Source organism: Betta splendens, chromosome 15 (genome assembly GCF_900634795.4).
Source record: "Betta splendens chromosome 15, fBetSpl5.4, whole genome shotgun sequence".
NCBI classification, from domain to species: domain Eukaryota; kingdom Metazoa; phylum Chordata; class Actinopteri; order Anabantiformes; family Osphronemidae; genus Betta; species Betta splendens.
The window spans coordinates 10201592-10215130 of NC_040895.2; the positions used below are offsets into that span (position 1 = coordinate 10201592).

At 44.3% G+C, this 13539-nt stretch overlaps 1 protein-coding gene across 28 annotated transcripts in view; it reads left to right on the top strand.

Moving 5' to 3' along the window:
- Positions 1-13539, top strand: part of dst (dystonin) — a 73755-nt gene that overhangs the window by 735 nt on the left and 59481 nt on the right. For 23 of the 28 annotated variants that reach the window (XM_055502249.1, XM_055502248.1, XM_055502256.1 and 20 more), the window contains exons 3-5: positions 1055-1243; positions 3548-3761; positions 13085-13146. In XM_055502249.1, the coding sequence (XP_055358224.1) occupies positions 1055-1243; positions 3548-3761; positions 13085-13146 (465 nt within the window). Of the gene's footprint in view, positions 1-1054; positions 1244-3016; positions 3268-3407; positions 3426-3547; positions 3762-4659; positions 4812-12268; positions 12434-13084; positions 13147-13539 lie in introns of those variants that run through there. The other 5 variants (XM_055502268.1, XM_055502269.1, XM_055502270.1 and 2 more) reach the window with 5 other exon arrangements.

Consider the following 13539-nt stretch of genomic DNA (forward strand, 5'->3'; position numbering starts at 1 on the left):
CTTTTCACGCAGTTGGCTCGAGTCGCCATTAGTGTGATATATTTGTATAATTTCATTGTACACGTTTTAATGCCCTACAAAGGCCACATAGGCATTTTAAAGTATAACGTTTGCTTTAACCAAGAGTCACTTTCTTTGGATCGCATGACTATTTTTGGGACTTGTGCGCAATGCGCATGTGTTAGCAATAAATACTGTGGGTGAGTTTGCAGTTTAATTCTATGAGTCGGGTTGAAACACTTCGTGTTGTGTGCGGAGAAACATGGGTATGAAAGCAAATGTGTGAATGAACACAGAAACGCCGTCAATTTTTTAATCTACAAAGTACATTTGCTATTTTGAGTTTGGAATATGTCAAGAGCATCTTCGGATGATCTATTTCCGTTTTGTAGGCTTTTCAAAGTAAAACTAGAAAGCTATAGCAGCAGCTTTAGCAAGAAGTAGTAACTTGTACTGGTAACTAGTAACAAATCATAAAAGTAGAACATTGTAAATGCCTGGATAATAATAATAAGGGGTCCTATATAATATTAGGTTCTCACTGGGTTTTGAAAGCACAGACTGCAAACACTTTGCTTCCTGCGCAGCTTGTGTTACCAGATGACACTGAAACTGAAACCTTCCTGCCTGCTGTAGCTCAGAAGCGTCTTTTTGACGCAGCTATACATGATCCTCAACTGAATCAGTTCTAATATTGATGATTTGAGAAAGAGTCAAAGACAAAAAAATAATATAAAGGTCACAACGAATGTTTTGACTGGACTCCATTAATGTGATTTACATTACTCATATTCAAAATACTGTAATTTTGATATATTATATTATATTATATTATATTATATTATATAATATTATATAATATTATATTATATTATATTATATTATATTATATTATATTATATTATATTATATTATATTATATTATATTATATTATATTATATTATTAGATTAAGCCATTTGCCATGACACTTTTGAGGTTTTTAATTTGTCTTCCTAAACTGGCTGAATGTCTGATCTATTGTTGGATTGATGTGATTTGTTTATGTTTCCCAGGGCTTCAGGCACAGTCCACGTCACGCCAAAAGGACTGTATATGCTCGAGTAACAGAGGAAAAGCCCAATCTGGTTGAGGTTCCAGAGAGCGAACCAGATTCCTCATCGACTCTAAGAAAACGCAAAGTAAAGAAAAGAGTTCTACCGGAATTTTACCAGTCTGTACAAGTCACACCAACACGCAAACCTGTAGGTACCTTTACTAGTATTGACCATAAAGAGATGCTCTTTTGCTTGATCCCTTAAAAAGCTTTAGGAATTCTTTACCTCAGTAAAGAATCAGGAGAAAGAGTTTGTAAATGAAGTCATTTTAATGTGAAAGACAGTTGTTGTTGATCTGATGTTTTAACATTCCTGTGCAGTGTCTTTTCATATCCTGTTCAGGAACTTATTGATCTGTACAAACACACTGCCCTACGTTATAGATACTATTCTGCTTTTTTTCTCACGTGACCTAAGCCATACTTCACAAAAAGCGCTATTGTCACATCTGATGACCCTCAAATGGGCTGTTGTCATGGGTCAACAACAGCAAATCGCAGTCTGAATGTGTATGTGCTCATGAGAGGTTCAACATGTGCTGGAAGGGAGGAGACTAGTGAACCATCGTAAACCAAGGCAGACATGGGTCATCCCCTCATTCATCATTCACCAAAGAGCAAAGATAATAGTACAGAATGTTTGTCTTTGCTTTAGTGTGCTTTAAAAGATAATTCATTCCAAAGACCCTGACGGTGTGAGGACCATTTAAACAGTCGGCTTATATTCATATAATTTATTAAATCCCATGGATGTGTGTGCTCCTGTTTTATTCAACAGCAACTGTACGCACGCTGCAAAAAATCATTTTTAGAGGATTAGCGAGGCTTAATCAAAGGAAATCTACCTCTTAGACATACTGTCATATAACTGACGGAGATGTGATGTGCTCATACTTGTGATGGGAACATAAAGAAACAGTTGTGTTTATGACCTGCCTCACATAAGCCTGGCATTAAGTGATGGGCACAACCTCCGAGCTCTAATCCAGTCTCATCCCTGTACAATATGCCTCTAAGAGCATAAGAAAGAATCTGATAAAGACACTCGAAAGAACATATTTCTTTAGGCTACTTATTACGTAATACTGAGAGTTCACTCAAGTGGTTGACTTTTCCTGGAATTATAAATAATCAAAAAGCTGATAAAAATGGCATCACTAAGCCTCCTCTCCTGCACTGTTTCATCCCCAATGACAAAACGATGCAGCGATAGAAAAAAAAGCTGCTAATATTAACTCTGTTGTTTTTGATCCGTCTCTGAGATCAGACTCTGTTTTCCCGCTGCCAGCTAGAAATTAGCTGTCAGCTGCTTTTGGCTGATGTGCATAGTGTTTTTGGAGCTTTCAGTCAGCTTTGTGTTACATTTTCACCTTTCTATCTACATTGTGCCTTAAGTGATCAGATGCAGTGTCATGATGTAAGTCTTTGTCACCCCACCCTGCTCCTGCCTCTTCGGGTTGTGTTTACCTGTTCTCTTGCTCAATTGCAGGTGTGTCAGGGTGCAGCAGAGGATTACAAGTCATTCATTTGCAGTTTCTGCCATTTTTTTAATTTGCAGTTCTAGTCAGAATTGAAGCTTGTCTCGGATTAACACAAAATGTCTAAAATTCTAGGACCACTTACCAAGTGGATTTGCGTGTGCTGTTTTGTAAAACGTATGTGAATGATTTCACCCCAACCTTAGTTGTTGACACGGGACAGTGCCAAGCGCTTATGCAACCGCGTCCAAAGGCTTCTTAGCGGTATAGCTCCAGATGGCTGTGTTATGAAGGCCCAGTACCGACCAACTGCGGGAGCCTTTGCCCTCTCGTTACCCCGCGTTCACGGCATTTCCACCTCTGTGCGGGGATGGCGCTCTCGCACCGCAGTCTGCGCTGCTGTTGGCTGCCGGCTCCGTGACGCGCAGACACATGCAGCCTGCTTCTCCCATCACGGTCCAGCGCAGCCTAGACAGCACACAGCGTACCATCCCTCTAACCCTCTGGAGGTCTGACATCATCTCGCATCCCCAATGCTCCGATAAGAGACGCGCTCATGGCCGGAGCATCCGTCAAAGGGCGTGGCGCCCCGTGAAAACTGACGCCCGAAATGTGTGACTTGAGGTCGAGGCAATAACGCGTGAATTGGATTGCTTTTTTGTTTCGCAGCCGACTGATCTCCATGTATACAGTGGTAAGTGTGTTTGTCGACCTGGCGGGGGAGCCAGATGCTGTTCATTTCGCGTTGGCTTTATTTGGCTCATTTTTATTGTCACGGATCTCACGGAGCTCATGACACGGAGCGCTCCCACGCCTAACACGCGCTCACATTACGCACTTTGACCCGCGATGGTGAGAAATAATCTGATGCGTGCGTCTCGTTCCTCCTGGCCGCTTTTCACGTTCTCTCACACTGTGCGCGCAATCAAGGCAAGCATTGTTTTTCTTGATCCCCGCTTTCTATTGTCTCTCAGAGCTCCAGCTCGGGGAACCCTTCCCTGCACTGCTCCATGTCTTCCTCGGCGGATATCTCGGACGAGGATGATTACAGTGTTAAATCTGGGTCGGCATCACCTGCCCGCGGTGACACGTTACCCTGGAACCTGCCCAGGCACGAGCGGTCCAAGAGGAAAATCCAGGGAGGGTCGATACTGGACCCGGCGGAGAGAGCCGTGCTCAGGATCGCAGGTGAGGGGCGGTCCTCTTGTTCTGTCATCGGGTAGAAAGGTGAAAACCCCGGACTGTAGCAGGAGACTATGTGAACTCCCAGACTTATGTGGTGGAGCCTTTTAGGTTTGTTTGGGGATGTTAACAGAGTCTATCTAGACGTTGGGGTGTTCATGTGATGGTATTTTAGTCTGGTGTCAATGGATAATTGTAGTTTAATTTTTTATTTTTTAAAATACATCATAGCGTCACTTTATTATTAAAGCTCTTTATGTTATTAAATAAGTGTAATGCTTATATAAGCAAGGAAATAACATTGGCAGCTCTTTTATCAAGTATCTCACTCGGTGAATTGACTAAAGTTTTATGGCACATAACGTCTTTATAATGATACTTTGACACGATTTGATGTTGTAAAAGCACAATCACAAGCAATATCAACACGATTACGCCTGAGGAATAAAGTGGTAGGGGAGCGCAAAGAAGAGCCGGAACAGAAACGCCTGAGAGTCGGAAAACCTTAGTGCGACACTGTAAAAAATGACTACTCATGTGGTTTTATTTACACTGGTTACACCATTTATTGTTACGATTAAAGCAGCTGGAGGAACGCTCGACGAGAGCCGCATCCGCCTCTTCTGGTAGAATTTTATTAATGCGTGTCGTCACGTTTGCTTTCACGCCGGCGTTGGGATACTTGGCTTCCCGTGACGGACACTTCTTGCAGCGCAGCTCCTCCATCGACCCAGCGAGGGCTGGAGGGGAAGCGGTTCCCATTGGACGGGCGGCAGACAAGGGAGGGATGTAGGGCGTTTCCTCTGGAGCAACAACAGCGCCGATCACTCTCCAGCCCTCGGCACACACACATGCACACACACACACACACACACGCACACACACGCGTAAGACACACACACACGCGCGCGCTCCCGTGTCCCTGTGTCCCTGTCCGCCGCTCGTGAATGTCCAGTCCGTGAAGCCCGTTGAAAATGTACGCACCGCAGGCTTGTGCGCTCACGGACGAACAGGAATACCTCCAAGCGTACGAGGATGTTTTGGAGAAATACAAAGGTAGGGGCAGTGGTGAATGGATGTGGCTCAGGCTTTGGGGCGAGGAGGAATTAGCCTCTTCGCTGTCTGTCTGACAGTTCAATAAACGTCAGCCAGACCCCTCTCCGTCCGGTGACTGGCTGCTCTCTGTGTCTTTATCCTTTGCGGTGGGAAAGTGGGAATATTTCCTGCATGACATCACGCTGACGCTGACAATGACTTCGATTGGGGCACACACTGTTTCCTTTATGGATATCTTATTGTGAATTATGTTTGTGAAATAGTCAAGTCCCGTAATGAGTGTGTGTGTGTGAAACATGCGGAGTGACACGCGAGTGTTCTCAGAGTACATCTGTTTACTATTGTGTGATCACTGATAGAATTAGCGCAGATTGAGCCTGTACAATCGTATCGCTGCTCGTGGGATGTCGGGACCGTGACACAGCAGGACGAGGGGCCGGCTCACTTCGCGTGGCTCCTTCGCTCTGGGTTTATGTCATTCATTAGAGCAAATCCATCACACACACACACACACACACACACACACACACACACACACACACACACACACACACACACACACAAGGGATCTTTGTTGCTCAGTGTCTCTGTCAGCCGGAGCCCGTTCATCCGGAGGACCGGCCCGCGGACACGCGCTGGGGCCGGATTCCGCCTGACAGCAGTGGCTTTAACTCCTGTGTCTCCCCTTTGGTTTAAGCAAACAGGGTTGAACGGCAGAACAATAAACAGTATAAACTGTGGCGCGGCGCTTTGAGTGCTCGCTGTGCGCGTGTTCCCTCAGCTGTTGAGCTCCGTAGCCAGCAGGACCAGTCAGCTGTGGTGGAAAGGCCCCAACGCCTCGACTGGGCTCTAATGGGATCACATGATGTGGCATCATTAGGCATCTGTGGCTGCTGGAGCTGTGACAGTGAGCCCACGTCTTGAAGCCTTCAGTTCTTTCACTGACCAGTGCTCTGCGATTAGAGGTTGCGTGGGGTGTGTTGATATTTTGGGGGCGACTTTGGCTTTCAGCTCCTCACCAGTTCAATGAACAATGAACTTTTCAAGGAGGGGTAAGTTCACACTTTTTACTTACAAGAACTGGGGTTTTTAGGCAGCAGCGTGATTCTGGTAGAAGTGTACCACTGGTTAACAGTGTAACCGTTACTAAAAACCCTACATCCATGTTCACAGCCAAACCAAAATGTTCTAACCGTTAAAACGGAAAGAATATTTTATTTATCATTAATATTTAAATGTACGATATTACTCAGAATGATAATGTTAAAAAAAGTCAAACTACAGTATATTTATAAAGGTATCCTTATAAATTCCTTATAAAAATGTTATGGTGAGGTTTTGAATACAAGTCCATCGTGTGCATACGTTTATGTACTAAGGAAGATATTTCCCCTTCCTTCATATTATTGTGGTGATCACCCTGAAGCTTCTGTCCATGTGATGTGCAAAGTTTTCAACAACAGCAGCCCAACAAACACAACCAAACAGAACAGCCTGTGGCTCAGCCACTAAACATATAACAGCAGCGTCTTTGTGCTCTTAAATCTAGTTCAGATTTCCATATGTACCTGTGTGAAGATAAACATCTGTCGGTTGGGTTCATGTTTATGCACAGTAGACGCTCGTCATTTCTAATGTTTTTATAGTCATCAGACACCTCTAATTATAGCTGCCGGTTGCAGACACGATAGCTGGAGAAAACCACATCTGTTCATTGCGTTGAGTGAGCGCCGTGTTTTTGTCAGGTGTCATTCGCACCTTAAAAAGCAGCGTTTGCGTGTCTGAGCTGTAAGAAGTGTGAGTTTTTGGTGACCAGGCACAAGTGGAAGGACCCGTGTGCCTCCTCCAGCCGAGTGAATGCTGCCTAATTAGGCTTTAGAGTTAATAACAGTGGATTTCTGTGGCTCGCACAGAAATTCAATCCACGCTTCACAAAAGGAGCGAATGAGTGAAAGACGTGCTTCCTGAGACGCAAAGCGGCCCCAGCAGCGCCGGCCGGGTCAGACGCCAGCAGCCACGTTTGATCGGCCTCTGCATCGGGAAGGATTTAATGGATTAGACATGTGGCGCTTCAGCCGCTGCTTGCTGTCAATTTAGTTTTGTAAGATGTCGTTCTGCGTAAAGTTCAGTTTTGCTTTCCAAGCCGCTGACCTGTGTTTTTGTTTTGTGTGTTTATCATCAAATTCCTCATTCAGGCTATTTTGGTGGATTTCCTAGTCTGACTGAAGGTTACTAGAAACCAAATTTGAAATTTTGCAGTTTGACAGTTTCTGCACAGCTCAATCTGATAAGAAATTCCCATTAAAACACTGCATCTACCAAACAGCAAATATTAGCTTTTATACTCTAAGCTAATAGAGTTATAGCCGGGTGTGGTCTCTGTCTCTTTAGTGTGTGAATCACTGCGGTCTTCGTTAGGATTTAATCCCTTTAATCTCTCACGTGAAGCATTTCTGGATCCATACAAAGCTTTACCTTCTGCTTTTATTCCTTTTATCCTTACATTATCAAACAGCAGTGGGTGATTTTTTTTTTTGCACACTCACTGCCTTTGTCCGTCCTCCGGGGCCTTGCCCAGCCCAACCCCTCCGCTCTGTGTCGACAGCCCACTCATCACATTCAAACGGCCCAGCGGCCCACTCATGCAGCAGGCCGCCTCTGTGGAGACTGTCTGCGCCCGTACAAAAGACACTTTGTTTTCATGCAAGCAGGATCCAAGTTCCACAGACTTGCTCATGTGTCAAGTTGATGGCGGGTGACGCGCCGTTTTGTGTTTTTATTGTGATCGCGGAGCCGCACTTTGAAGGAGGTGTCGGTGCTTTTCCGCCTGCAGACACAGCACTGAGTATAATAACATATTATAAACATATTGCAACACTTGCCTGCCAAACAATAACTTTTCAATGCCTCAATGATAGGAATGAGTTGAACTTTATATTTTTCTTTCAAGGAGCCAAATGCACATCTTTAGCCACATGCTAATGGATATTAGTGTTTGGCTCCAATGATGTCATGGTGACTTGTAGCAGACACTGATATGAAGCATTGATCACAGCCGCTTGTAGCTTCGTCTTACATTTCCTCTGTTAGTATGAAATCAGACCCTAATTTTGCAGTTTCACTTCAGGATCAGTCTCACATTTTTTATGTGGTGAATAAGATGCTGAACGTGAAACCATAAAACACAGTGCGCTTTATGAACGAATGCTCACACATGCTGTGTTTCGTTCTTCTTCCTAAGCTCCTTGTGGATGTAATCAATAGACGTGATTGTGAGTCAAAGCAGAGCACTCAGAGAGCAACATTACAGCTTCATCAGTTTGTAGCCACAGGATGTTTTGTTTAGTACACATGTATTATTCAGAGATGCTTATTTGATACATATTTTAAATATTAGAAAGTTATCTCACGTATGCTCATCTGTGCCGCTCGCTGTTAGACTTCCCATTGTTGTATTTACACGCTGTCATGGTGATGCGAAGACCAGCATGACCCAACCTCATTCCACAGCCTTGCTCAGCTCCTCTCACATGACCTCATGTGCTGAGAGTCTGTCCCGCCTCTGACTCATGCTCCGTAGCCGTCCCTCTCCCACCCTTCGCTCCTGGACTGCAGCAGATGCTGGGACGTGATCCCACTCCAGGTTTCCTTTCTCCGAAAGGCTGCAATCGAGCAGCTCCATCTATTCACGCGTTGCACTGTAAAGGTTGTTAGTTTAAAATGGTTGTTGTCGAGAGTTGGCTTAAATCAGTTGTAACTTGTGAAATGAATATCGTGGGATATTTTCGAATGTTCATTAGTATGGTGGAAGTGTATTTGTGGGTAGTGTGTGTTTCAGTATCCAGTTTCTGAATCTCATTTGTGTTTTACTTACCAGTATTAATCAGGCACAGATTTTCACACTGGATCTTTCATCAGGACTGTCCATAAAATGAGTCTGGGGAAAAGCAGAATTTCATATGGACAAACATGTACTAATATGTGGCAGCTGTTACAGATGTGAATGCTAACGCGCGCGTGTGCGTGTGTGCGCGTGTGCGTGCGCGTGTGTGTGTGTGTGCTTTGTCCTCTCCTTGACTGTTCTCAGTGCCTCTTTAGTGAGAGCTCATGCTTTTTGGTATGTTGCCAGTTTTACCTTCATCCTCCTTATGTGTCATACAGTTTAATTGCATGCTATAATGTTTCTTTGTGCAACAGCTCATGTAGTCTAGTAACTAATAATGTCCAGTAAGGTCTTCCCGCCCCCTAACCTCGATTCTGATTGGCCCGCTCGCAGACGTCTTCCTGTGGGCCCATCTGTGCCCAGTTGAAACATCAATAATCCTGCTGGAATCTGACCTGTGCTGCAGCATGCTGTTAAAACAATGTGAGAACTTAGCAACCCAACGCAGATGGCCGCCAGCGGGTTTGACATGTCGCGATGCAGCATGTCTGGGTTGCCTCCAGCCCCGATGCAAAGCACCCTCTGACAGGAAGCGCCGATTAGAGGCCTGGCAACCTGTTTCAGTTACTGAGCTGTTAGTGACATATTTCACACGCGGCCCCGCCCTCCTCAGACGACTGACTGTAGTATTGTCACTGACAAGGAATGACAAAAATCCTCCCACCACCATCACCCCCTCATCATCCCGCTGGTGTTTTTGTTCATCACAGTAGTGCTGTCGTCCAAAGGCGCAGAAGGAAGCCATCTTGTGCTGAGTCATCGTTCCCGTGAGACTCTTATAAGATGTAACGTAGATTAAATCCTTAAAAAGCCATGTTTGTGTCCTTTTCACAGAGTGCTGGGTTTCAGGTTCCTGCGCTCAGGTTCTCATGCCTTCGCTGACTGATCTGGTGACATGAGTGATGTGAAACGAGAGCCGTTTCGCTCGGATGTGTAACGAGTCCTCGTCGCGGGGCCGAAGGTTCACTTTTGTCCTTATGTTGTGGTTCCCTGCGCGTACGGGGTCAGGGGGGATTAGCGCGGGCTGGGTTTTGACCGCTTGGACTTTTTGACGCTGCTTTGCTCAGAATGTGGGGATATTTTAGGCATCCCGACGTAACGAGATGCCGGCGGGTGACACCAACCCGTGTGCCAGACGTCCTGCTTAAGAAAACGCACCCGTGGGAGTGTGAAACGTCGCAGGCCGTGCTGCTGCTGCTCGCGTTGCTGTGAGCCCTGTGTTGTTAGAAATGGTTTAGTAGCTACTATTCCTCCAAACACAACTCGTGCATGTCCTTAATCTCATTCAGTGCTGGCCAAACTAATCCTAACCCCTAATAAAGCTTTTTTTTGATGGGAAAAATCACCTTTACAAAGTTATAAATAGCGTTATGTAACAGGCTTCAGGCCTCTGTTGTACAAGCATTTCCTCAATGAGTGTTTGTTGTATCTAAAGAAAAAGAAAGACATAATTTAAGTGGTACAGATTATATGGCAGTTGAAGCGGCATCATGGTTTAGGGTTGTGGCTATTTATGTCCGGGCACATGTGCTTTGCTGAGGTCTACAAATAAGTGTCTCAGGACTCTGTAGCCGTGTGTTTGAATGCTGTGGTGGACTGTGGGCTAGAGCTGCTTCAGACTGTGGAAACACTGTAAACTGTACCTGAATCACTGGCAGGTGAACCTCATATGATGGTGAAGGAGGCCTTAGTCACATTTGGTGACTTTGGTTTGGAGGTAATGTGTGAGTGATTTAGTCCGCTTCTCTGAGTGATTCTTAAATAATCTACTCATTAAAGTCAAAGGTCACAATCTGCTGGTTAACACGTGTCCAGTAACACGTGTTAGATCAGTAACTTTGAAGCATTTACATTTACTTTTAATGGTTTTTGTACCAATCAAATCAACATCTTACATTTATTGTGATCAAATGTGACACAGTGATTTAGTAAACACAATCTACTGTCGATTCTGTAGTTTAGCAGTTGTCTGTTCATGCTAGTGTTTACAAGCTTTGCTAAAGTACCTTTGAGCAACCACCCATGAAACCAAAATAACATTGTTTTGTTTTTCACACTTGCTCATTTTTGTTAGTTTAATCTTTTAATTTATTTTAGCCACATTTCTTTGTAAATTATAACTAGAGATGCTTTAAAGTTATGGTTGGGAAAACACAATCAAATCACAGAGAATGGCGCTCTTACTTATTCATTCCTAACTTGTCCTCCAGATGGCGCTATACTGTTAATCTCGTCGTGTCTGAAAGCTCAGGTACCAGAAATATCTCAAATCTAGCAGCATATTCCTTCAGTTCTGCTTCTGTTACTGCCTGTTATTGATTGTTTTAACATGGAGAGCAGCAATAACGGACAACTGCCTGTCACATCATCTAACTCTGACTCATAATGATGTGGAGTCCATTAGGCTTGCCTGTTATCAGTAATCTGTGCAGTATGTACAGTAGCCTACTGCTGACCGTGTCCAAGCTGCATGATGACACACTCCTTTCAGTCTCCTTTGCTCCGAATGGAAGAGTTTCCTGGAATACGTGCCAACAAATCTATAATAATGAATTTCTCAGGAGAGGCTTATATATTATGCAGCATGGAGCTTAGATGTGGGCATTAGCAGCAGAATCGGTGGCTCGCTGCAGGACGCTTTGCTGTGGAGTAGAAGGGACGGTTACATCAGCGGTGACACAGCAGCTTTGCTTCGGAAGCTGCGTCAATGTAAAGACGGAGCGTTTTATTTGACCGCGTTCTGCCGCTGATCGCTGTTTAATGTTCGACGGTCGCGTGTGAGGTATCGATCTGAGCTGAGCTGTCACTTTAACCCACTTTCCAATTCTCAGCAGACGTTACACATGCACTATTTTTAGATGAGCTAAATGAATGAATCTGCAGAGAGCCCTGCTTCTGGAGAAGCACGTTTCCACCTCCAACACATCAAATCTATTATCACTGTGCTGCTTTGCACCAATAACTAACCAGAGCTAATGTTGTGAGTCCAGTTGAACTTTGACCCTTTATTCTGAAACCCTCCATGCCGTGTTATTATTACAGTCCGTACCTGAGTGTGTTGTCAGGCGTTTCTGCTAACGTAAGAACCTTAGTGAGTCTTGGCAGCCATGGTGATTATCTGAAAACTTCACACCGTTCACTAATAAAGCTTATCGTTTATTATGTAAAGTACTGCTCATTTATGGTGGAATAATCATCAGTGATGCTGTCATCAAAAATAAGAGACACTGCTCTTAAATAAACTGCCTCTGTTCCGACACGGTCGGTTTAAAACATGCTAAAATTTGCCCATGGGGAGTTTTCCTCCTCTTTCTGAAAGAAACCACTTCTTCTGTGGTTTTTCGGAGCGCCGCTGCTGTTCCCGCTGCTGCTGGATAATCATTCGTTCAACTTCGCTTGGGAACACAAAATAGTGTGTATCCACGGAAAACCTGACGGGACTCGTTTTAGATGCTCGACGAGAAAGGGAGTCACGGCAGCCCCGGAGGCTGGAAAGCAGGCGGTCGGGGAAGAGGAAGGAGTCTGCTGCTTCTGCTCCAGTCGCGTGTCCACATGGCATCCGTCTACCTCAACCGCGAGCCCCTCGACAGCCCTCAGGAGTTATTGCGGAGGATGAAGCCGAGGCTCAAGACTGACAGGGAGCTTAGGGCTCACCTGGTAACGCTAATGTGCTGCATGGGTCAGTATCTGTCGGACAGTACAGTGCTTTAATTGTTTCCTTGCTTGCTAATTATATGGAGTGGCCGGGATTTGTAAAACCTTTTGTGTGTTCTGGATGAAGGCTTAAAAACAGGAGTGTCTGTTGCGTGTTGTGGAGGAAGCTCAGAGGAAACAGTCGTGTTCTTAGTGAAATCTGTTGTACAGAGGTTTGGTGTCTGGCAGAACGGGAGACGTGGAAGACGGGAAATGAGTCAGAGTTGTGGTAGTTGGCATGAATCCTGCTGCCCTGTCACTGTTGGTACAGGTAGAACGAAACGCATGGGCATGAGGAGCTGTGGTTTAAAGTACGTCGACAACTATACAAATGTAGTCAAAAATAACCATGTGCAAAATATGCTTGTTTTAATTGGATTTATTTCATTCTGGTGTCATTTACATATTTCAGGGTAAAACAAGTGACATATAGTTCAATGCACATCCGAAATGTGCAACCTCCTTTTTATCTATTTGGAGTTGTGGGTTTCATACAGTATGTTCTGTATTAATTAAAATTTGTGTTTGAGCAGAATTCCAGCTATTCCAATAACAGCTTCCTTGTTTTCCCCAAACACTGCGGAGGTGATGGATTTGTGAACACTGTCACAGGATGCTTTCTGCTTTTCCTGTGCAGATGAACGGGACAGAGTACAGAAGAAGACATTCACAAAATGGATTAATCAGCACCTGCTGAAGGTATGAACAAATGCATGTTGCATGGTTTTTCAAAGTATGAGTTTTCTATATGTAAGAACAATTTTTATATCTTGTTTACTAGTACATATACAACATTGAATGATACAATTGTTCTATTTCGTTCCATAGAGTGATAACAATTATCTCTGTCCACATTTGCCCTTACATGCCTACAAATTCCCATATATTATTAAAGCTTGTTCAAAGGTAATTTAGCGTGGCAGCGTGCTGCTGCAGCAACAGGCCGTCTTTCGTCGACTCAGGAGTCTGAATTACTTATTGTGGCCTTTTATCTGTCTGTGGAAATATTATAACACTTTAGAAGCCAGACGAGCGCCAACATGTTTCCTCTGATTTGCCTTTGTGTAAACGACTCAGTATCTGAAAGCAAAG